Source organism: Oryzias latipes, chromosome 23 (assembly GCF_053564925.1).
Source record: "Oryzias latipes strain Hd-rR chromosome 23, Olatipes_Hd-rR_3.1".
NCBI classification, from domain to species: domain Eukaryota; kingdom Metazoa; phylum Chordata; class Actinopteri; order Beloniformes; family Adrianichthyidae; genus Oryzias; species Oryzias latipes.
Window position 1 is genome coordinate 20096701 of NC_136259.1, and position 24840 is coordinate 20121540.

At 37.1% G+C, this 24840-nt stretch overlaps 1 protein-coding gene across 22 annotated transcripts in view; it reads right to left on the bottom strand.

Annotated features, from left to right (window-relative positions):
• The window catches only part of mybpc1 (myosin binding protein C1), a 33231-nt gene that overhangs the window by 4475 nt on the left and 3916 nt on the right, over positions 1 to 24840 (bottom strand). For 2 of the 22 annotated variants that reach the window (XM_011491189.4, XM_078941597.1), the window contains exons 3-32: positions 23814 to 23885; positions 22319 to 22534; positions 21237 to 21275; positions 19947 to 19988; positions 19461 to 19502; positions 18917 to 19027; positions 16373 to 16521; positions 16183 to 16300; positions 16048 to 16099; positions 15355 to 15411; positions 11270 to 11436; positions 11050 to 11182; positions 8397 to 8405; positions 8047 to 8171; positions 7846 to 7951; positions 7211 to 7377; positions 6961 to 7126; positions 6779 to 6885; positions 6563 to 6699; positions 6031 to 6190; positions 5815 to 5919; positions 5543 to 5731; positions 4877 to 5011; positions 2943 to 3110; positions 2781 to 2869; positions 2510 to 2705; positions 2205 to 2344; positions 1958 to 2117; positions 592 to 728; positions 173 to 359 (exon numbers count right to left, since the gene is read on the bottom strand). In XM_011491189.4, the coding sequence (XP_011489491.1) occupies positions 173 to 359; positions 592 to 728; positions 1958 to 2117; positions 2205 to 2344; positions 2510 to 2705; positions 2781 to 2869; positions 2943 to 3110; positions 4877 to 5011; positions 5543 to 5731; positions 5815 to 5919; positions 6031 to 6190; positions 6563 to 6699; positions 6779 to 6885; positions 6961 to 7126; positions 7211 to 7377; positions 7846 to 7951; positions 8047 to 8171; positions 8397 to 8405; positions 11050 to 11182; positions 11270 to 11436; positions 15355 to 15411; positions 16048 to 16099; positions 16183 to 16300; positions 16373 to 16521; positions 18917 to 19027; positions 19461 to 19502; positions 19947 to 19988; positions 21237 to 21275; positions 22319 to 22534; positions 23814 to 23885 (3681 nt within the window). The remainder of the gene's footprint in view (positions 1 to 172; positions 360 to 591; positions 729 to 1957; positions 2118 to 2204; positions 2345 to 2509; positions 2706 to 2780; positions 2870 to 2942; positions 3111 to 4876; positions 5012 to 5542; positions 5732 to 5814; positions 5920 to 6030; positions 6191 to 6562; positions 6700 to 6778; positions 6886 to 6960; positions 7127 to 7210; positions 7378 to 7845; positions 7952 to 8046; positions 8172 to 8396; positions 8406 to 11049; positions 11183 to 11269; positions 11437 to 15354; positions 15412 to 16047; positions 16100 to 16182; positions 16301 to 16372; positions 16522 to 18916; positions 19028 to 19460; positions 19503 to 19946; positions 19989 to 21236; positions 21276 to 22318; positions 22535 to 23813; positions 23886 to 24840) is intronic. The other 20 variants (XM_078941592.1, XM_078941600.1, XM_078941595.1 and 17 more) reach the window with 16 other exon arrangements.

Consider the following 24840-nt stretch of genomic DNA (forward strand, 5'->3'; position numbering starts at 1 on the left):
TCCCCAAAATTTTTAACTTTGATTGTTTTTTTTGCTTTTATAGTTGAAATTATATTTGAAAACGTTTAGTTTCCAAATTAGAGAAAAAAGATTAAGAAGAAATATTTGGAAAACCAGACCCAAAGAAGTGTCCTAGATGTCTTACCCATATTACCTCCTGGTCCTCACTAACCTTTGATCTCCAGCTTGCAGTCCACTTGGGCTTCTCCCAAATCATTGATGGCTTTACAAGTGTAGAGGCCGCCATCATAAGGACTGGGTTTCCGGATTTCCAAAGTACAGACACCTTGGTTGCTGAACATGCGGTAGCGAGGGTCATCAATGATGGCCATTTTGTTCTTCATCCAGATTACTTTAGGCTGCAGATAGACAGACATGTCCGCTGCATTGTAATGAAAGTTGGGGTGATCCTACTGTCTAAATAAATGCCTGGATTACTAGTTTATTTTATCGTTTGGCTAATCTGTAATTTCTAGAAATTATGAATCTGTAAGTAACCAAAAGGTCTTCAGGCAGGTGTATTCATTACATTACAGGTAAAAGAGATGCAACAACTTTGAGACCACTTTTACCTTCTACTGTATCACCTACCCTTGGGTTGGCACGAACACTACAGTTCAGAGTGGCGTTGTAGCCGGCTATGGCAAACGTATTGATGAGTGGCTGTGTGAACTTGGGTGGCTCCTTGAAGTCGTGGTCACTGTACTCTGGGATTTTCACCTGCAAACCTGTGGGGGTAAGGGTAAAGGAATGGGGTTGTGCATGATACTTGCACGGAGCGGTATCATGTGGGGAGTACCCTTTGTGATGAGGAAAAGATAGTGTTTTTATTTGTCATGTCCTGAGACTGAGACCTTTCTGTTTAAGGGTCTGTCAGTCATACACCTAACCCAGTGAGATTGAAAAAAGGAGTCAGACTCACTTAGGGGTGGGAACATTCACTGACATGACCTTTAAGATACAATCTGTGAAAAATGTTGTCATAACTTACAAAATAAAAGCATTTTTGTCACAAAATTGTTGCTTGCTATGACACCATTGTTACTTCTCAACACAATGAACAATGTAAAAGTATATGGTTTGTCAGTTAGGTTAAAAAAATAACTCAATTAAATACACTTCTATAATGGACTGGTGTGGCTAAATAATTAATCTAGAAATGAATAAATTAAAAATATTTCAAATATTTTATTTGAGGCTATTTTTTAATTCTTTCCTTTCCAGAGCAACCCCCCCCCCCCCCCCACACACACACACACACACACACTACTCCCAGTCCCCCTGATCCTTTTTGCTGTTGGTGCCCAGTCGTCTAGGAGGACCTCCTGATCTCCCAAATACTGTTTCATCTCCTCCCTAAAAGCCACACAGCAGTCTTTCAGTTTTCCCCACTCGGTCTTCTGCTCTGCCCTTGTCCTCTTTCTCACCCTCTGCACTCCCCACAGCCACAATCTTGACTGATGCTGACCTCTTTCAGATTAAGTCTGCACAAGATGTTCTCTAATCACTCTTATAAGTCACCTTATGCTCCTCTCTTTTCTGAAAAAAACGTTATTTGCATCCTTTTAGCAAAGTCCAGCACTATCTTTCCTTGCTTTCCTTTCCTGAATTAATACTATCACATACTCTTCACTTCTGTTACTCTCACCCCCATGTCTGTTACAGTCTGCCCTTCCTTCAGAATCCTTCTACTCTATTCCTCTTTCAATCCACACCATGATCAAACAGCTTGAACCAGTTCCCAATTCCTGATAAATTGATTAAACCACTGCCATTCTAAAACTATTAAATGTCATTTGTACTGTAATAAAAAAATGTGTGAAGTTTCATATATTTTATGAATTTATGAACTATGTATTTTCTCCTGAAATAGTTTGCAGCCATATTTATTAGTTTAACATTTCTATAGAAAGTATTGATGAAAATGGCATTCTGTATTCTATTCCCACCATTGTACCTTCTTTGGCAATGAGTGCACTCTTTTTGGTTTGGGTAGCATTTTCGCTGAGACCGCACATGTTCTCAGAGAAGATCCTAAAGTAGTACTCGTTTCCAACCACCAGGTCTGTGATGGTAATACAGGTGCGATGGTAGTGCTCAATACATGTAAACCATTCCTGAAAAGGAGGGTTCAAATTTTTGTTATTGATTGGAAAGACGTAGTTGATTTTTAGACTTTAGAAACACTGAAATGTGTCATTTACCATTGTCTTCTTATCTGCTTTTTGAATAGTGTAGCCTGTTATTGGAGCATTTCCATTGTCTTTTGGTGGAGTCCAGACCAACGCTACATTTCTTCCCCATACGTCTTCAATAGTTACACTCTGAGGAGGTCCTGGTAAATCTAAACATTAAGGAAAAACTCAAATGAATTCCCGAAATTACAACATAGCTGATCAGTATGCACCATTTTTGTATTCAATTAACAACAACAGGATAGACCAGGTAAAGTAAAAATGATGAATTGTTTTATTATAATACTTGTAATTGCCCTCATGCTTTTACTTACCTACAATTTGTATGTCAATTATAGCTGTGTCCACATGATTTTCCACTTGCACTGTCATCTCATACTTCCCAGAATGGTTGCGCTCTGCTTTGCGAATGAAGATGATGCTATCACAGTCTGTGTTTCGAATGCTAACGTGCGATGGTTCAATGGGCTGGCCTTCTTTCATCCAAGTGACCTTAGGCCTTGGTTTGCCCTTAATACACACATAGCAACATGAGTAATATGATGCAATCAGAAATTTGTCTCTGTGTAGGAATGAGGAATTTACCTGGAAAGGAACCACCAGGTTGACAGCTTCTCCAACTTTGCGAGTGTACGTTTGTTTCAGGTGTCTTGGCACCCGAATCTTGGGTGGTTCTGTGTAGTTACCGTACATGGGGTGTAAGTAACATTTGTTTTAAAGATTACTTTGTGTATATATTAGGCTTACCAACAACCTCTTTGACCAGCACTGCATGCTGCAGAGTCCGTGGTGCGCTGGCTCCAGCTTTATTGATGGCTCTGACGCGAACTAAGATTTTACTCTCCGGGGTTAGTCCTGTAATGGTGTACTTGGTTTTCTCTGTTATTTCCTTGTTAGAAACCTTCCAGTCGTTGCCTTTGTGAAATAGTAGCAAAAATTAGATTAAAAAAATATTTCCAACTAGTGATGAAGAAACCAAAGCTTTCTGAAACACTGAACCAAAATGAATCAAATTGTATTGAAATGGTTCAGGGTTGTGAAGCATTTGACACACTCAAACTAGTGACATCTATTGACCAAGCTACAAAATTGTATCAGAATAGAACAAACACAGTTTATGGATGCCACACACCCAACTTTCATTTGCAATCACTTACAGTAAACTTAAACACTGCACCGAGCCTTACTCAGTGCGAAGTATTGTTTGTGCCACTCTGCATGCATAACCGAGGGTTATATCCAAACGTGATCTTCTGTCTTCTGACCCTGTTTTGTTTTTGACTCCATTTGCCTGCCGCCTGCCCCGAATCTCCCCTGGACCCTGACTACCCCAGTCTCTTCTCTGTTGCTCCCATGCTCGTTATCAACTCCCAGTGCCTGACCCTGATTTAACTTTGTGGACTTTTAGCAGAGCTAATAAACCTGCTGCATTTGGAACCAGCCGTCTGTCTGTTTTTATAGAGATTGGTTTCTTTTGACTCTGTTCACTGAGAAGAGTTGACTCTTTCTGCTCCCAATCAGCTCTTCAAATTGTTAGGTTGGTTTAATTAATTTATTATCAATACAAATATAAAATCATGCACAAAATGAATAGTTAATACAAAAAAATCTTTTTCTTAATATGTGCTTTATATGAATATGCTTTTATTTGTTTACTGCTGATAAAATGTAAAAAATAAATTCTAAAATACAAAAAGTACAATCCCACTCACAACTGTATAATTTTTTTAATCTTTTTCATTTTAAACAAATTTAAAGTGAAACAAAACAAAGCACTGCAAAACACAACACAAAATATAAATTAAAATGTGCAAAACAAGAAAAAAAAAGATTTCGCAAATGAAACTCGCATGTGGCTTACAGAGAGAGAGAAAATATCTGCGACCGAGTCATCACAGGATTAGTGATGTCTCTCTACAAGAACGGACATATTGATAACCCCACTCCTAATTCAAAACTTGCTGAATGGTCAGCAATACGCGAGTGATGAAATGAAGCTTCATTTGGAAAGTCACGTGAGCGCTCGTTACACCACCAGTGACTTTTCTGCTTTGAAGGATCGATGCGGAGTCAAGCCGCCCTCTCGAGCTGGACATCTCTACTTCCAACTAGTGGATTGAGACAAACATCAATAACTTGATCGTCAGAAATTAATTTTTATAGTACATGTTTTTACATTTAGTGTTAATTTTCCTTTAAAGGACATTTAATCCAAAATTTCTAGTAGTCAATCATTTGAGGAAAACAGACTTTAAAAATACATTTAGAAAAAACACTGAAATAAAAAACTCTGTCATATTTTATCAAAAATATAGTATTTACTTCATAATTTTCTACTTTTTTTTCCAAAGCTTTTTTATTCAGTTGTTTTAGTTTGTATTTATTCTGTTTTACTAATTGATAAAACAGGCATATTCATTATATGAAATAGTATTGACTGCGCAAAAACTTCCGAAAACGAATTTTCTGTCTTCTAAAGTAAAATAGAAACATTGGATTTATAATTTTATCATCCTTCAGAAAATTTAGAAAAGTACCGGTAAATGACCAACTTGGAAGGAAACTACTTTAGAAACTTTACTTTACAAAGAATAAGAGATGTCCAAGCCTTTTGCACTTAGTATGCTAATCAAGATTTTTGTAGATGTAATTTCTTTGGTGTAAAGTCGAGTTGGACTCACTTCCTTCAATACAATACTCCACCAAATATCCATCCAATCCAGCGGCTCCTATGGTTTCGGGTGGACGCCACTTTACAGTCACTGCAGTGTCTGTGACATCGTCCACCACCAGCATTGTTGGCTCACTGGTCACGGCTGTAGGATGAGATCAATATTTTTTAAATAAAGTCACAGTTGCAACATCTATTGCCAACAATGGACATGGGCAATATCAGAAAATCTCTTTTTCTGCAGTACAGTAATGCACATGTGAGAAGTGTCTGTCTGTGAGTGGTATGCTTTTAGTCTCCATGTCTGATCTCATCAGTCCTTCCCTTTGCTGCCTTTTCTTGTGCCCTGAATCATATTTAACTCCTCTAGAACTCTCGGACAGTCTGATCTTCTAAACCTCTAATCCTCAGATGATCTGGCTGTCATTATAAAGACATATTTAATCTCTTCAAAAGCTGTGGAGATCAGTCAGAATGCTTTGGTACTGTGTTCCTGAGGTTCCAAGGGCAGGTCTCACATGTTCTTTTAGTCAACCACTCTGATCATTTATCCATTATAATGAAAGGATTGTTAGGTAAACATTCACCTTGGATTATTATTCTTTCCTAGACACCATGTTTGGACTACAAACTCTTTGGCCAATGTTTACATTAAGTAGACACAAGGGTCACTTACCAAGAGGAGTAAAAGCTTTAGATGGCTCACTGGGTTTAGATACTCCGATAGCATTGACAGCAAAGATTCTTACTTCATATGGCACTCCTTCAATCATTTTTTTGGGTTCAAACGAAGTTTCTTTGATCAAGTCGAAGTTCAATCTCATCCATCTGGAGCTCTGTTTCTTTTTTCTCTCAATGAAATATCCTTCAAGGAATTGCCAAAAATCTTGTTATTTAGGAGCAGGACATACTTCTAAGTACTGATAACAAGCAGGTTGCATTGCTAACCTAATATTGGTGAACCTCCATCGTACTTTGGTGGTTCCCAAGTCATAGAGCACCAATCACCACCCACCTCTGGTACCAAGGGTGCTTCCGGAGGATCAGGAATGTCTGCAAGCAAGTTTTATTTACCTTTCATTTACTTTTTACGGGGGAAAAAAGCAACACAAATCCTGTGGGAAGATATTTTGGAATGTCTTTTTTTAAATTATTTTTTCTTACCAACAACCTTGATTTTGACGCTGGCTGTAGCCTCACCGGCCTCATTCTGCAAAACCATTTTGTAATTGCCTGTGTCCTCACGTTCAGTGACCTCAATTGTGAGGCTTGTCTGGTCAACATATGTTTCAGCTCGGACACGATGGCCAGAGTCAAGAATGACCTGCAATAAGAAGAAACATACAATTTCCTTTTTTTGTTTTTTTCCAGGTGACTTGTGTCTAAGAAATTATTTAACTGTAAAATAGAAAATACATCAAAAAATATTTGTAACATTTTTTATAAATTCTCTAAAAAAAGACCTGGCAAAAAATATTCATGGGAAGGCCTTCGGTAACTGCAGCCAGAGCCTAACATCCAGCATTTTAGTTTTGGTACACTGTAGTAAATATCAATATGCTTATTTTAGTTTGCTATTTTTGCTAAATTTTTGCTACTTTTTAAAATTTTGCTATTTATAGTTAATGAGTAATTACAGTAAATGCAGGATGATCCTAAAATGTTTTTTACAAAGCTAAATGAAATGAAAGCTCACCCTTTCTCCCTTCATCCACACCACTCTGGGTGCTGGCTCTCCACTGATGGGAACCTCTAAGCGAAGTTTGTTTCCTGCCACAACTGTAACTGTGTTGTCTGGTAGGTTCAAGCTTTCCAAATGTACTTTTGGAGGATCTGCAGCCCAAAATAAAAGCTTTAGCTCATTGAACACCAGTGAGCTTACAGAAAGGGATCTTGTCAAGTGTTTTAGTACCAATAATTTGAACTTTGGCAGAAAGACTCTGTGAGTATCCCTCCGGTACAAACGTGTAGTCTCCTGCATCATGAAGTGAGCTGGTTTCAATTTCCAGTCGGTGAACCCTGAAAAACAAAAACAAAAAGGGACTCAGTCAAATCAAAGTGTCATCATCTAATTGCTCCATATGATGATCATACTTGTTTCTATGTATGATGTTAATGCGATCGCTTGGCTGAATGAGCTGTCCATTCCTGTACCAACGGCCAGGGACATTCCCTGGGTAGATGTCACAGTGTAGTTTAAGGGGTTGTCCAAGCATAACTGTTACATCCTGCAGGTCCTGGTACACCTTAAGTGGTTTCACTGAATCAGTAGAAAAGAAAAAATGTAAAACATATGGAAGTCAATGTTAAAAAAAATTATGATAAAAGGCAGAAATTGTCTTACAGTCAACTTGAACATGAGCCTCTGACACGCCCCCAGTGGCCATTACAGAAAACGTCCCTGTGTCTTCTCTGGAGGCATCATCAATCACCAAATAGTGTTTGGTTCCTTCACTCTTAACTCGGTACCTGGACCGCACTCCCGTTGGGACCTCAACTCCGTTCTTCAGCCTAAAGGAGCATTTTGAAAGTCAAATTCAAATTAATTTTATTTATATAGCACCTTTCATGACAGCAAAGACAGCTCAAGGTGCTGTACATAAAAACAAAATCAAATGCAATAAAATACAACAAGATACATTAAATTAGCCCCACACAATAAAATACACAAAGACAAACACCAGTGGAAAATAAATAAATAAATAAAGATAAACCAGAAAGACCAGAAGGCATCATTAGTCCCTGTGCTTTGACTATTTACATACCAAAGTCAAAACTGTGAAATAAGTTATTGTTTTATATTCTTGGGCTTGATATGAATTTATTTAATTGAAATCTTCATTTAGTTCAATTTATTGTCTCCATGAACAAGTGCACAAGTGGTTTCTGCCAGGACGGTTAATTTGGAATTCTAACATAGCGTTTAAAAAAGAAATAATAACATGTTTATAAAAACATATTTATAAAGGCGTAATTTACCATTTGACATGAGCGCCTTCCTCAGAAACCTCACATTCCAGCTCGATCCTCTCATTCACTGTGGTCTTGACAGGTTCAATCCCCTTAACAATAGTAATTGGCAACTCTGTGAAGCAACAGATGAAGCTTAATAAAACGGTTGACTGAATACTAAATAATTTTTGAGAAGCTACAAAATGACAAAAAAGTTGACTAATATACCTTTGACAAACAATTCTGTTGTGCATTTTTCTTCGCCTGCAACCACTGAATAGGCTGCGTCATCATTACTAGAGCAGTTGTTGATCACCATAATCCTCTGTGTCCCTTTATGTTCAAATATGAACCTAAATGAGAGAGTCATAAGTTACATGGTGATCCAAATCAACATATGACTAAAATGTTTTTATCTCAAACATTGTTTATGGAAATAATGTCATTTTAAACAACATTTTCAAGGCATGTTTTAACATTGGCTGAAAAACAAACAAACAAACAAAAAAAGCGAAACTGCACGCAGCAGAATTAAACCAGCATGAAGAAGGGGAATTCAACTTGATGGATGGACTTACTTCCTTTGGCTAAACATCAGGAGTAGAGCCAGAATGGGGCCGGAACACAGGAAGTAATTATTGCATTCAGGAAGGTGCATCACAAAGTGACAGACAGACAGGTAGACAAAGACAGAGAGACATCATGCCAAGAGGGGAAGAACGTGTGGCTGGGTGTTACAGTAAATAGTCAGACAGAAATGGAAAGTTACAGGAAAATCTTCAGAACAGGAGAACAAAGGATAAAATTACAATGGAGACCAAAGCCAGAAAATAGCAATATCCTCCAGGATGGCTTTAACTTTAGATGGCTTTGGTCAGCAGCTTTGGCAGTCCTAAAATTAAGGCACATTTCTATCAAGGTTATATTTCCAAAAGTTAATCATTTTAAAATTTGTTTTATTTTTTTTGTTTTGTTAAAACAAATGGTTTACTTTAAAAGATCCCAGCAGCTTTCTGATGAGTCCATGTATAATTTGGCATTAGTAAATGCAGCAAAATGATACAGCTGATATGTGAAATATAATTCTAGTATTTTATATACCAGTTTTTGTGCACGATAAGATGCTGCACAGAATAAGTTGCAGCAGCAAAAAAAGGCATTAAAACTAAGAAAAGAACATATCTAAGTCACGCTGGAGCATAAGTCAGACTTTTGAGAGAGATTAATTTAAAAGTATTCGGGATAAAGAACACTATTTTAACTTGAAAGGCAAAAAATAATTATGAAATAGATATTACAGTCAAATATTGTAATGTCACGCTTCACTACCGTAACTGTATTTAGCTTCATGAAACATAGAAGGAATTGAAAAGTATCTCGTTTTTTGGCGCAAGGTATGAACAACTTTTCAGATAACCATAGCATAAAAAATATGCTAACAAGGCAACTGAACTCTTTATATATTATTTTTAATCACTAAATCAGTTGTAATCTTGATTCCCTGTCACTTTTGAACAAGCCAGACGTAATACTGAGCAGTGCGTTGCTGTCAGCAGCAAATACCGATACACACAGCTACAGCACCCTTCAGCAGTGATCGCTATTTATTTATCTTAAATCACATACAATTCGCGCCTAAGTATAAATCGCATTACCGGCAAAAAAAAAATCTATGCAAAAAAAGCAATTCATACTCCAAAAAACAGTATCTATGATAGTACGTCCTACTATTCCTACTATTCATTTCAAGTAGTCTAAAAAAGATTTGTTTAAGCGACAGCCCTTGTTCCTTTTAAGAAAGTCTAGTTCATGTCAAAAGTTCATTATATGGAGAAAACACAAAAAACACCCAATGTCCAAAAAGTAGAAGAAATCAGCATTTTGGTATGCATTTACTGTTATGAACTTTGCAAATAGTTTATTCATTTTGATAAAGTCAATTTTTTATTTATTTATACTTTCATATAATATTTTTTCTTTAACCAAAGTTCCTTATATGTTTAACTTTGTGCATTTGAATATTCATGCACCACAATTTATGTTTAATAAACAAAAATCTGATTACCCTAAGGATCAAATCAAACAAAAATCTTCTTACTACAGTAACGCATTGTGATTATAGGCTTAAAACATAAATAATTACTAAATATTTTAATTTATGTATTGAAAACTCATTCTACATGGTTCCTATTTTGTTGATAGGTTACGCCAACTGATCTGAAAGAGAAAGATTTATACTAGGTTCAAGAGTAAATTTCATGACTGGAATCTTTATGTATTACATTTAGACGTACAATCCTTTTTATTTTCTAAAAAGGTCCTGAATTTAAAAAATATTAATCTTTTTTTTTGCACTGATCCAAAGCCAGTCTTGGTTAAAGACCTGTGAAGGAGATACCACCTTTTTCCTGTATGGAGAAGGACATGTACAGCAGTTAATGGCAATCAAAGACAGTCGCAATCATATAATACATTTGCACCCAAACATACAGTCTTGTGAAAAAAATGAAACCCCATATAACCTTTTAAAGGATATCAATCATCAAACTGCTTTCTTTTGTGGGCTATAAAAGTAGGTAGCCGATGCAAAAGCAAGAATAAAATTACCTACAGGATTTAATGGAGGTTATAACCAAAGATGTGATTTGCTAGGCTTTAAAAACAGGTCACTTGATGCTCCTCTGTTATAAATTTATTATTTATCCAAATGTACCTAATAATACTTTTTTGTTACCGATATTTCTTGACACTAATCGTAGTCTTTTTTTAAATGGCCTTTACCGCACTTTAACACTACTAAGAGTGGCTGCTTTCCCTTCATATATCGTCCACAGCTATGTTAATGCAAACCATTAGAAACTGTACCAAAATGGTTATAAATATTGCATCCTTTCAGCTGAGATGCCAATTTATTTTTTAGCATTTGTTTTAATTTTTAAAAGATCATGGGATTTACATTAATTTTTCACAACTGTAGCTTTGGGATATTTGCTTCAAATCATGATTATTTTAGCACATGTGTGCTGAAACTCAAAGTAGAGTCATTACTATGTTGTCGTCTGGGCTTCAGCTGTTAATGGTTCAGAATAATATGGACTGCACCAATACCACCAAAGGAGGAAAATTACCTATACATGGAACACCATCACTAGAGAGCATTTTTATTCTATGAAAATGCTTTCTTTTTGTGCAATAATGTGTACAGAAAACCTATCAAATGGTGTTACATACTTGGGGGTGGGTCTGATTTCTTGTCCATTCTTGTACCACTTCAGATCAACTGTGGGGTCAGCCAGTTCAACCACCAGGCGAATCTTCCCACCTTTGTCCACCTGGTATGTTGGGTCCAACCTCTTTGCAAAAGCTTAAAGTCACAAGGGCAATGGGGCCACTGTTTAGATTAAATCTCACCTGTGCACGAACAAACTTGGGGTAGGATTTATCATCCTACCTGCGCTCTTCTTCTCCTCTTTTGGGGCCTTTTTCAACCTCTTCAAAAGACCCCTCAAATCTGTGATACCATATGTAAAGGCAATTTTCTCATATTCATCTGGCCGGGCACTTTTCAGGATTTCCCAAACATCCACCTCTGGAGCGTCGTCCTGCTGTTTGTGCTCCCTAGTAATGGCGGACATGAGGTAAGATGTGAGGAGATGAGTCTTGTGCGGTTGTTCGCAACGTGTTCTGAGGAACTGGTAAGTGGTTCAGAAGCCCTTGTAAGACCACGGCATCTAACCTTATCTAGCGCTAACTATGCAGATAAAAGTACCCCATATGCTAAATTCTCATTCTAAGTATTCCTCAGGACATGTCACACAAAGGGATGGGCACCTACAGTAGTCTACCTGTGTTGACATAAGCTCAGACTGCACATGTTAATAGCAATCTGGTAGCAGAACTATTATATCAGTAAAACCCTTTGGATACCTGCTGATGGTGTAGTTAACTTAATGTTTTTTCATGGGTTTGTACTTTTACAGTCACACAAAGTTGAAACTAATAAGTTCTGAATATTACTTCAATTTTTTATAAAATAAACAGTAAAAAAAATTAAAATAAAGCCAAAACATTGCTAGTTAGCTAGAAATAATTTATGACAATGTTTGCCCGTTCAGAATAAATTGTTACAGGGGAGGAGGAAGTAGAGGCTATGTGCCATTGATTTTATTTCTTCCTCTTTTATAAGCACACGACTGTTGTAATAGTTTAAAGAATTTTGTTACCATGACTTGAATTGATCAAAATGTGTTTATAAACATTACCTACAAGCATTTTACTGCAATGCAGAAGAGCCAGTTACATTTTAGAGATCCAGATTGCTTTTGTGATTTGTATTAAAGGGCCAATATCATGCAAAATCAACTTTTTGACCTTGTAACCCTTGTGCTATCTTAGATGACCCCACCCTTACATTAATGTGTTCTCCCTACCATGACAAAGGTGGATAAAGGTGGAAAGATTTCATGGACACCAGAGAAGATCACAAATCATTGAAGAAAAAAGGTTCAGAGCACTGTCTTGTGGGGTCTAGATGACCCAACTCCCAATGTTAAAGTGCCTAGGATAGCACAAGGGTTAAGTGAATTATAATGTTCATTTCTCATGAAAAACCCCAAAGAGGATTGGGAGAATGTCCCATGGTCAAATGAAACCAAAATAGAACTTTTTGATAAGAAATCTACTCGTGTTTGGAGGAGAAAGAATGCTGAGTTACATCCAAAGGACACTGTACCTACTGTAAAGCACGGGGGTGGAAACATCGTGCTTTGTAGATGTTTTTCAGCAAAGGGACCAGGGCGACTGAGCCTTGTAAAAGAAAGAATGAATGGGGCCACGTATCGTCAGATTTTGAGTGAAAATCTCCTTCCAACAGCAAGGGCATTGACGATGAAACACATGATATAGGCCCTTTAAATAGTTGGTGTGCTTGGAGCAAACTTTTAGCACAGCAGGCAACAAACAACGTTTGTTTTACCTCTCCCTATTTTTCTACACTAAACGTGATAGGGAGAAATGCTTATCAGTTTATGGGAAGTTTTCATATTTAATTTGACAATTTAAACACATTTCCTATAACGTTGAACTTTACCAGGTTTAAATTTCTTACGTTTTATATACTTTAAAAAAAATTATTTAAGGAGTTTTTTTAAAATATAAATTAAAAAAAATAGGTAATGATTAAACAAGTATAAGTAAGATGTGAAAGTATTCATTTAAATTATTTTTAATTTATTAACAATAATTTGCTTTATTTGCATTCACTTTAAATAAAAAAATAGATGTAATGCTTTAAGAAGAAGCAAATTTTACCCTTTTAAAATGTTTATTAATACTCAAGAAAATAATTTTTAAAATAAATACATCTTTTTCATCAAGAAGGATAGAATGTGTTATTCCTTTATGTGTTTCATCTGGATTCAAGCAGCACACAGTAGAAGCCAAAAGTAAAATCATTTTCTATAATAATGCCAGCTTACTCATTAGTTTCATTATCAATATTTGCATTTATGTGCAGCATGCACAAAATTAGAAGAACCCTGCAAAAAAACAATTTATTTAACACAGTAAGGTCCTTTTTTTAACTAGCCCATCCCTTTGTTTGTTGTTGGTTTGAGTGATCACTTCAGAGGTGCTATGATGCAATAAAGATGCAGTAGTCTATTGCGGATGTTAGTTAACTAATCTTCAGGTTAATATGTATCTACCGTGACCTAAACAGGATTAGCAAAATGAAAAGCAGTCTGTTATTTTTTTCTACCTTAGACATTTTACCAAAATGTCCATAAGGTTGAAGGTAATTTACATAAATCAGTATTCCCTTCTTTTGTGTCTTTCCTGTTTATTTTCAGTCCGTTATGAAAAAGGCTGAAATAAACACAGCTGTATTCCTTAAGAAATAATAAATGACAGCGTAGTGATAACACTATTTTATGGCATCATTTCTCTTTGGCCAACCAGCTTATCAGTAATGATCCAAAATGATGCTCCCTGCTTCATGCAGCGCCCATTTCCATCATTCCTGACTGCTGACTGAGCGATCAAGAATGCTGCCTTCAAATAAAGTGTTACCGTACTACAGTAGGCCAACACTCTTGCGCGACCAGTACCTAGTGCTACACATCATGCTGGGGATTCTGCAGGATTCACAGTACTCACCTGCTACAAGGTTTATTCGTTTTAATTTTAAGGGTTTTCTCTTTACTAACCTTTGATTTCTGAATATGTAGGGGAGAAAAACAGACAAGCCCAAAATAAATGTGGAATTTCTCTGCCGAACAGTGTCACTGACGTGCTCTATTTAATCCAACACTTAAACCTGATTTGAATCTCCACACTGGAGGGTAAATCTTGAGCTACTACAGTAACTTTGCTATCTAACAAAGGGTTTTCAAACTGTGACACACATACTTCACATGAGTAAAAATCATCCGTGCCTGATTATTACCAGTATAACAATTATGTGGTCACTTTTACATTCGATCTATTTTAACAATTTTTCTTGTTGAAGGTGCAATGTGAAGCCATTTTAAAATTGACTTTTTAACACGGTCCAGTTTGGACACACCTGCACATTCAAATGAATGAAGGTGTGAGCAGGTGTGTCCAAACTTTTGGTCTGCACTGTATGTCTATATCAAAAAATTAATGGACTTTGCAGACGCATTGTCTGACAATTTACACCTCTGCGTTATCCCTTAAATAAGGATTATTGGCCGACAAATTGTTTGCGGAGGACAGTCCAGGCTTCCATATAGCGCATTAATTTCTGTTAATGCACATTTTGAAGGCCATTAACCCGCTTATACCATGGTCACTTACAAAAGATATAAATATTCAATCAGTGTTTTGGTACTTTATTTGTGTTATTTCTTCAGTTTAGATCGCTTTTTTCACAAAAAGCTGACTATTTGAAATGTGGTGGTGGCTGCTTAGCCGGCACCAACTTCGACTGCATCGGCAAAGGAAAGCGAAATACATCCTGATTGTCACCATAGGTTAAAGAAAGCAGCGGTTCTGAGAGAAAGCTCACCTCTTATTGCTTGTTTTTGCAGATGATGAAGCTAAAGTTTGATTAAAAGAAGCCATACAGAACGTTCATGTGACCGGAACTTCTTTTTTAGCCCTGCATTATCATTGTGGATTATTAGTTTTTAATCCACACCCAGCAGCCAATCAGAATCGAAAATTCACCCGGACCATGGTATAATTTCTGATAATGGACACCTTGTCAGGCATTACCTTACCTATTCTATTATTATCTCTATTTTTATTATTGAAGTTCTTTATAGAATCTATTTTGGCTTGTATACCTATGTCCATAAAATTGCTTATAACTATTAAAAAAAACAGCAAAACTTTTGTGACTCCACCTGTCATACTTTGAAAACCCAATAATATTATGAAATATCTGATGAGGTGTTCTTGTCACTTTTACAGTAGGCTAAAACAGTTTTTGAAAAAAGGACATCCATTAAATAGGTGTAAAAATTAGTGAAAAACAAAGAAGTCCAGCCAGGCTAGAGATGTGATTCTCACCTATGTTTAAGGAGACCACTAAAGTCAAGTTCCCCTGCATCTTCTTGTCCTTCACTGCTGTTGTTAACAAGGAGAGATTAATAAAGATTCAGTCAGAGTTCCAACAGTTACAGGCACTAAAAAACAATGCTCTCACAGCAGCACAAAGCAAAAGCTCCAATGTCAATCGATAAATTAGCTTCAAGCTAAGTCTCGATTTGTGCTTACCCAAAAAAACTTTTTTCAAAGATTTGCTTTGGATCGGCACTTGCAACAAAGTAGTTTGTGTAACAAACATCAAGAGCTATCCCATCTATTATTTACACAATGTTCCTGCAACGTTGAAGCAACATTGTGCAAACGTGATGGAACTGGGATGCTTTGCATTGCTTTACATTGTTTGTTTAGAGATTAAAAGAGCAAGAGTTGGCCTTTACACATTGAATTAGATGATTGATTTGTAATTGCTTATAAAGAAAAGGTTAATAACATTATTATTACTATTGCAGGACTAGTATATCATTCAGTATTTTTACATGAATTTCTTGATTTCCCTGTTTCGCCACAGGAATAAGACGCTTTGTCTTTTCTTCATTTAGGAGGCTTAAAAAATGATTATCTTGTACAAAAAAGTTTTTCCATAAAGAAATATGAAAAAGAATTACAGCTGAATTTCGTGTTTTTAATGATGGTTGTTGTTATTCTTTTTATTACCTTCTTTTAAAGGCTGAACGAATATCTATGCTATGTTGGCCTTTTTCTTCTTCTGTAAAAAAGCAAACGCATATCTTACACAATGAAAGAAAACTTTTTTCTCGTCGTGTATTGTACATTAATGCTGTGACAAACCTTTAATCTCCAAGTCAAAGGAACAGCTGTCAAACTTGTCTTTGTAGTTCACCTCGCACCTGTAGTTTCCAGCATAGTTTTCTTTGGCTTTGATGATGTGCATCTCAAAAGTGTGGATCTGTGGGGGAGTGGTTTGGTGGAATTTTCACCATATTTGTGGAATGGCGTCCAATAAATTCAATTGACTCACCTTCGTCGCTCGCTCAAAGCTCTCTTTAAGTTGCAAGTGCTTCCCAGTCTTGCTGGCCAGATCCATCCATTTCCCCTTGAACCACTTGACAGTGGGTTTACGAAGAAGATCCTTGGCTTCCACCTTAGCCACGAAAGTGATGTCACCACCTGTGGACACAAAAATACTGCAACACTTAGGGAAAATGTTATGGCTGACATTGAATGAAATAAACTATTCCTAATTGAATAATAGAATCTACTTAGGTTCAAAATCCCACTCCAATCCTATTTTGACCTACCGTAAATTCCGGACTACAAAGCGCACCCGATTATTAGCCGCACCCACCTATTTTCATGTATATAACTAATTTTATACATACACAAACAAGCCGCCGCATGAGTTAGGCAACATTGTCATCCTGACGGATCACGTCCTGACTCACAGAGCAAGTGTGATTCATTGGCACACAGCGGGTGGAGTTGATTTTGCCTCAGGTTCATGTATTTGAGTATATCTGCATCTGCTAAACAGTATGAACATCTATTCTGTTCACAAGTTCCTCAGTTATGGTTTTTTTATTTATTTATTTATTTTTTACTTATTGACAATCTAGGTATCATACATAAAATTACAAACAGTAACCATATAATCAACATTACATCCCTCAGTTATGATGAAGAAATTTACATCCGCGATCCCCCATTTCCCATGAGTCTTAGGGGCTAAAGGCGGGGCCAACGCCCGGCTCGCCATTCTGTTGTACGTGTTTAAGAATGAGCAAGTATCAACAGTGCACGGAGGGGTGAACGGGTAAAGCTCTCCTTCCGCTTGTGTCGCGGCAGCGTTATGGGAGTAACAGGGCTGGTTAAAAAACACGCTAGTAAAATAAAGCAGCGACGATTGAAAAGCGCGCGCCTCAGCGCGATACGCGCGCCTCCTCGCGGCGCGTGGGTCAGAAGTTTCCTTCCACAACAAACACTGTTGTTCCGCGGACGCCTCGAGTAAGCCCTGGCTGCAGCCTGCAGAATGGCTCGACGCCTCCGCGCTCCCGCGCGCTCCTTGTCTCCCCTTCCTATCTACTCCGACAGCTCTGGCCAGGGCGGCTTCAAGGAGGAGCGCTTCGTCCCCATTGCGCCGGTGAACGGAGCAAATCGTGTCTGTGCAGAGCAATCGGACTTAATACTGTACGTTTTGTGTATGAGGGGCGGATGCGTTGTTACGTGTGGGAGCCTTCAGACTGCCATCGGCCCCGCAGCTCACACGACACGCAGTCTCCAGCTCACACGGAGGCTGTGAGCGTTTCAATGCAAAACTCCGCTCAGTCCTTAATAACCGTTAAAACGATCACGTCAATTTGTGTTTCCAGTCGTGTCCCGACAAAATAAAGGCTGATATTATTCCCATATATTTACGTGCAGCCAGCCGAGTCACTATGACTCAGAGGTAAATGCACTCCTGAGCATGCGCTGTTCTCTCCGTCACGCAGCTGACCGGCTTTTCCAAACCCGTTGGTGATGGTGGATTTTTTCACGCTGCTTTTAACGATTGCTTTTAACTTGAAAGCTTCATCATATTGTAGCGGCGATCACGTGCACGTTGGGTCTAATGGCACCAAATGATTCTTGGATGCGGCTGGGCATGCGTGTTTCGTTTTGTTGAACCATGACTGAAGTGTGTAAGACCTGAAGTGAGGTCCATGCTGTTTGGCTGCTTAGAGGTGTGTTGAAAAGTAAATGGCTTGAGTTTGGTGTTAGAGAATTCAAACCATACACTGTGTCCGAAAATACATACACGGCGGCCGCTAATAAAATCCATAAATTATCCGCGTCACTGAATAAGCCGCACGGCTGTAAGCGCAGGAAAAAAGTCCGGAAATTACGGTATTTTAAAAGTGTTTCCATATGACTATGATTTATAATGAAAAAGACCTCTGTTGTTTTCTGGGACATAGTTTCTGCAGAGTGCCAGTAGTTCATTAGAAATTCACCTCTGAGTTGTGGGCGGGACTGTTGGTGCGGAGTAAGCCGACCCCCTTCTCATCATCCTTCTGTTTACATGCTCTCCTGCTATCTTACAGCCCCTCACAACCCCAACCTAACAGTAGCAGTGCAACAAAAATGGCAAGCAATATTGGAGCAATCCAGCTGTACAGATTTGAGCCAGATACCAGCTCAGATGAGGAAAATGAAGATGTGCGTGGATGTAGTCGTCTACAAGTGGTTGCATTAGAATGGAGCAGAACAGGAAGCTTGCCGTTATAGATCTTACATCACATCTACAAGCTTTTTCCAACAAAATTTTTTGTCTGCTCCTGTTTCACATTGATTGGAATAAAGAAATACTCCGAAATACATCTTTATATAAGTCCCCCATTATGACAGAAACACCACAAGATCATGAGAAAAACACAAAATCACAATTTTCATAGCAGTGGGTCTTTAAATGTTTTAATTAAACAGTATATCTTTATTTTTTTCTAAAACTGACTCCCCTGTTCTTGTCCTACACCTATCTTTATAAATCAAATAAAAGCATCAAACTACAGCAGGTTGTGTCACTCACCCACAGCCACGGTGCCACTTTGGGGCCTTTCTATCAGCAGTGTGGACAGTGGTGGATTGTCAACTGGCTTGTCCACGTCTTCTGGGGGCTGTCCGTCTCCCAGAGACCACACTAGTCAGTAAATGGAGACACATGGATGACTAACGGCTCTCCTCTGCTTCTCTGGGATCAACCTATCTCTTTGCTTTAGAAATCACTCACACTATAAACACATTTCAAAGCGCCTGAAGTCCTGAACACACAGCTCTTTGTTTGTGGAAAGCATAAAACAGACAAGGTAAAGATACACTTGTGAGCACAGATAGTGGAAAAGATGTTTTATGTAGATTATGCTGCTTTCTATCAAACCTAATAGTGACTTCATGTAGTTGGTGTTTGACTGAATAGCTATTTTTTCCCCTCCAGTTTCTTCATTTAGTCTTTGAGCCTCTTACTTGAAGCAAATAAAGATGCTACACATGAAAAATGTTGTCATCCTAAAAGTTGTAAAAGAAAGTACTTCTGTGGTGTTAGAACAGTTGACTACATTTTCTGTTTTGGTTACCTGAGTCTTTTCTCCCCGTGGATGACACAGGATCACTATCATCTAAACAGAAACAACAGCATACAGCGAATTGTAAAAAAAAATAATACTGTAAAATCCATACATTCACAATGTGTAACAAAGGAGAGAGTTTAAGACATGTAAGCAATGATGTGAGGAATTTTTAACATCAAAGTACTGACTAAAAAGAATTAAATGTACAATATTGTTCTTAACGAATATAAAAAAGACACGATTAAATCTTTAAGTTGTTTATACACGAAGTTTCAGTTTTTACAGAAAAAGCCTAAAAGTTAACAGGAATCTGTTAATAGGAGTCTATTTATATGACTATGAAAGCAAGGGTTTCTTTTTTTTAAATCCCTTTTTAAACATTTATATTTAAAAACAGAATATCTGGTATCAAAAATGTGTTGCGTATGTTTCCAGTATTTTGAATACGTCTGAATTAGACCAGTGTAACAGTTTGCAAACAATGCTTCTTACTAGGCAAGTCAATTGAGAGTTTCTTGGTTGAAATGCCATCCTCTGTGGAGAAAAAAAAACATAGTTAATTGGAAATTTGAAACAGACTTGACAGCCAAAAAGATTAGCCATCCTTTTGGATGTTCGGTCTTTAAACACTTTGAAAAAGACAGCGGAGAATAACATATGAACAACCAAGTGTTTTCTACATGGAAGTCCACCATCACTTTCTGGCCCCTTAAACAGAAGATTTGGCCAACTTCCTGTTATGAGTACATAAACCGTTTACCACTAAACAGTAAATGTTACTAACAAATTAAAACTTAATTTATAGTATTTTGCTGTGTTAATCTATGGCTGTGGGTCAGGTGAAAGCATGTTCTCTAAGCTTTTGGCTGCGTTCTTGATAAAGACAATAAGTATTATTTTTTAAAATTTCAGCTATAAGAAAAATATAAAAAAAAGATCTAATATTCAGGTGTGACACTTTGGTAAATTGATTTTTTTTCAGTCTTTTACACGGTGAATGGAATTGCTTTGTGTTTTTAAGTTATTATGATTTTAAAGGTGAAAACAGTACAGAGAGAGAAAAAAACATTTTTTTTATTATGGTTTAAATATTATAAAAATAAAGCATGTGTATAGTTGGTTTATTTGCATGTGCATGCAAATATCTACTGCCACATACTACTTTATTTTTATTCAGGTTATAAAGTTGATGTTCCTGTAAAAAATGTAAATGTTATTGCAAACACATGCATAGAAATATGCACATAACCACAGATATTTTCCACTTTAAAAATTGAATCGGTTAGTTCAAAAGGGGCCCAAGTCCACAATTTTCCAAAATAGAGATATTATATGTTCTATGGTCTTCAAGGGAAAAGCTTTTGATTATGTGCAAAAAAGTCCCAAGTCCGTTGTAGGTTAGTTTGCTAGTCCTCCGACATTATAAAAGTGAGGTGCTTCAAATTATAGCATCTGTAAGCTATGAACTGGTGCTAAATCTGGGTAAAGTATTAATCATTTGGTGTAGCCTCCCTTTAAGCAATGCATTTAAGATAATTTCCTGGAAAAACAAACCTCTTGGACTTGGGCCCCTTTTAACTAACTGATTCGATTGTCAGTGCCTTTTTCTTATTAAAACCAAGTTTATCTAAACAGCAGTGTCCAGGAATTATTTAACTAACATTAACAGAGATTTTTCCCCCTGTAGTTTAATATATTTGATCGCCATTAAAAGTAAGTGCTCTGAGGTTTTCCTCCTCAAATGAAAGGTGAGAGGAAGCATTTGTTATCGTGGATACCAACCTGTTTGGGGTGTTGGGGATGAGGAAGCAGGATTATCATCTGCAATAAAGTTGTTATTGACAAACAGACCAACTTCTCAAAGAACTCCAAAGTCCATTATTTGCAGACCAAGATGGCACAAACCAGCAGACCACTGACAACATGCAAAGCAAAGTTCTTAGTTTTAGTCACACATACAGGTTTGGGTCTCAAGGTTCTCAGCCACAGTAGCATAAGCAGATGGAGCACCACAGTGCATGTGCACATTCAAGCAGACTATACAAACCATGTGTCAGACATATAAATTTAAATCTCACACCTGAAGCAGTAATTATTTAAAAGAAAAGAAGAATTATGAGCAAGTCAAACAACATGATTAACTTTAAACTAATGAGCTGCATCATTCCCCATTTTTTCTCGGAATCCTTCGTTATTCCGTCATTACTTGAGTTAGATGCTGAATTTATATAATGATCTTTTAACCTATAGGTTTTCGATTTATTGGACATCTAAAAGCTTTAGAGAGAATCGTGTGTACAACACTGTGCAACAGTTTTGCTATATCTTTTCTACTATGTGTTTCCGTTCCATTTAGCCAAATATTTGATCTTTTTTTAGTTGTCTCGTCAAACAACTGTCCAGTTGTGCGAAGGCGTGCTAGTTGTCTTTTTGGACATTGACAACATTTTGCTTATTTAAAATTTTAATCATTCCATTCATAAAGTGACTCTATATCTGGAGAATAGAGTCTTAGAAATATGTTACTTTACCATTTTATTGAAGTCTGGTTGTAGCTAGTTTCAAGAATTTGAAGAATAGATCAAAACCTTTGCACAGTGCTTTCGTTTCTGTTTTTGGTAAATCCCAGAACTGGTCTAGGAGCTTAGTTACATTGGTGCACTCAAAGTGAATGAAGTCCATAGCATTCCTATCAGAAAGTTTCAACTTATTTTTGGGAGAATTTGCATGACGTAAATGTTAGATGCTGAATGGGACACTCATTCAACTTTTTAGAAGTGTTTCATCTGAGGAGCGAGAGGGTAAAATCATGCATGTTTTTCACCGAGACATGGGATTTATTCTTATTAAAGTATCATACTTACCATTCGGAGCAGGAGAGCAACTGCCCTCATCCTTAACAATACAGTCCGTGGATTCTGCATGCTCTTTGACCCCAACACCACTAGGTTCTGGTTGGTTTGAAGAACTATCAGCGGTGTTGGGCATCTGAGCCACTACTGCTTGTGATGGCTCAGGCTTTGCGGACTCTGGTTTCTCCCCATCAGTCTCTAATGGCTCTTTCCCCTCTGTTACTGCCTCTGTATAGCAGACAAAGCGCCAGGCTGGAGCAGCAAGCATTAAGCACAAACTCTGGCAGCCTTTCAAAACAATGCTTGCTTAGATGAGGTAATTATAGATAGTTAACAACCAGATAGATACCATACTGGACATTTTAACTACTTTTGTTTATGTTTGGGCTTGAAAAATATTAAAAATGCTAAAACAGAAAACATCTATCATATCTCCTTGTCTCCATTAGGACACAAATAATTAGAAATAAGAATATTGGTTGGTCAAGAATACAACTTTTGTAATTATTTGACCTATTGCTATTATTTTATTTTTGTATCTATCTGGTCTTTTTACATCTATACAGTAGAGTGATGAAGAAGGTGGGACGTACTGACCCAGAGGCATGACTAATTCCTGTAATCTTTGAATTGCCCTGTTAAAAGTTATTTAAAGACCCACTCTGATCATCTTTTAAACTATTTTAAAAGCATTCCCAGTGGTCTTTTGATAAGGATTATGCCATTCTTATCCAAAATCAAAGACTTGTGGCTTTTTCAAGCTCATTGTTTCTATCGAGCAACAGTAGTTCATTAGAAAGTTGCCTCTGACTTGTGGGACGGGCTGCTGGTGTGGAGCAACCCCGCCCCCCCTTTTAGTCACCCTTAATTGAGAGTTATCTGTTTATATGCTCTCTCGCTAGCTTGCAGCAACCTTACACCTCCAACCTTATATTACCGGTGCAACGAAAATGGCAACCCATGTTGGAGCTACCCAGCCATACAGTTTCAAGCCAAATGCCAGAGAAAAATTAAGACGTATATAAATATTATCTTCTACAAATCATTTCTTTCAAGAAAAATAGTTTTTTTGAACAAAGAAATACTCAGACATGCTAATTTAAGCTTCATTTTCCTGATAGATGCCCTACATCTTCAGAAAATGCCACAAGAACTTGTTAAAAACAATTTTCATCACTGTGGGTCTTTTAAGCTACCAGGGTCAGTACAGCCCATCTTACTTAATCCTTCTCTACACCTCCTGTATTTTGATGCATTGTCATTCAACACAACAAACAGGTAACCGGTGTAAGTTAGTGACTGCAACATGTGCCAGGGCAAGTGCACGTGGGCTGACATTTATGTGTGTTGACTGAGGCGGCTAATTAACAAAGCTTTTTTAGGCTTTTGACCAGAAAAGTGAAGTGAGGAAAGACGTGACGGCAAACAACAAGCAAATGTGTGATGTGAGTTGGATGTGCAAAAATACATTCTTGGGAAAGTGAAGGTGGACATTGGAGTTACCCACCTGGGGGTGGAGAAACCTCCAGAGATATCTCAGGTAGGGTTGGGGCACCATTACTGTCTGGGGCAACACTTTCTGAGCATGTGACAGATATAATGGTGGATGGAACAGCTACTTGAACACAAAGCTTCAGAGGCCGCAGTCGCCCACATATAATACAGAAGCACGCATGTCTATCCATCTACCTTCTTGCAAGTTCTATACCAATATTACATACAGAAATACATGTTTTAATTTTTTTCAAATCTCACATTTTAAACTATCTTTACATAAGTCGTGGTTCCTTTTTTTTACTGAAATGTGAATATTTTTCTCAATTTACCATATTTTTAGTTATTAATGGGACAGACTGCACTAATGCTGGATTAAGACAGTTTAAGTTGTACTTAATTATATTAATCTGTGTAGATCTGCACCATAATTCCCTTATTTCTGGTATTAACTTGTTTCTTCAAGTAAACTGATAAACGATTAATGTTTAATTCACGTCTAATCCGTTTGAAAACATATTTTCCTTCATAGTCTAAGACGAAGAATTGATTGTGTTCGGAGCCGGAGGATTTGTAGTCTTGACGCTTCAGTGTTTGGGGAAATCTTTAGTTTTAAAGTGGGTTTTGTTCTTAAAGCCAACCTAAATTCATAGATTGTCACTTATAGAAGTGTTGTTTATTGTGTCAGATTGAATAAAAGTGAAATAAAATATCAATTTTTGCCATGAAAAAACAAAAAATTGCAATAATTTATTATTACTACAGCATTAAAATCTACACTAGGAAGGAAAACAGTTTAACATAAGTTATAGATTATAATATGTTTATCTAGTGAGCAACTTCCCCTCTAACTTCAGTGAATTCAAATGAAAGCATAAATGGTAAATTTCTGTTCTGTTGCCACAAGATTAGCACCATAAGCCTCTTAAACAAACAAAGGGCTGATTCAGGATTTTTATTTTTAAAATAAGTCACAGATTTAGTTTAATTTCTAGCCTATAAAAGCAATAAATAGCCTGTTTTTCTTTTGGGAAAATGTA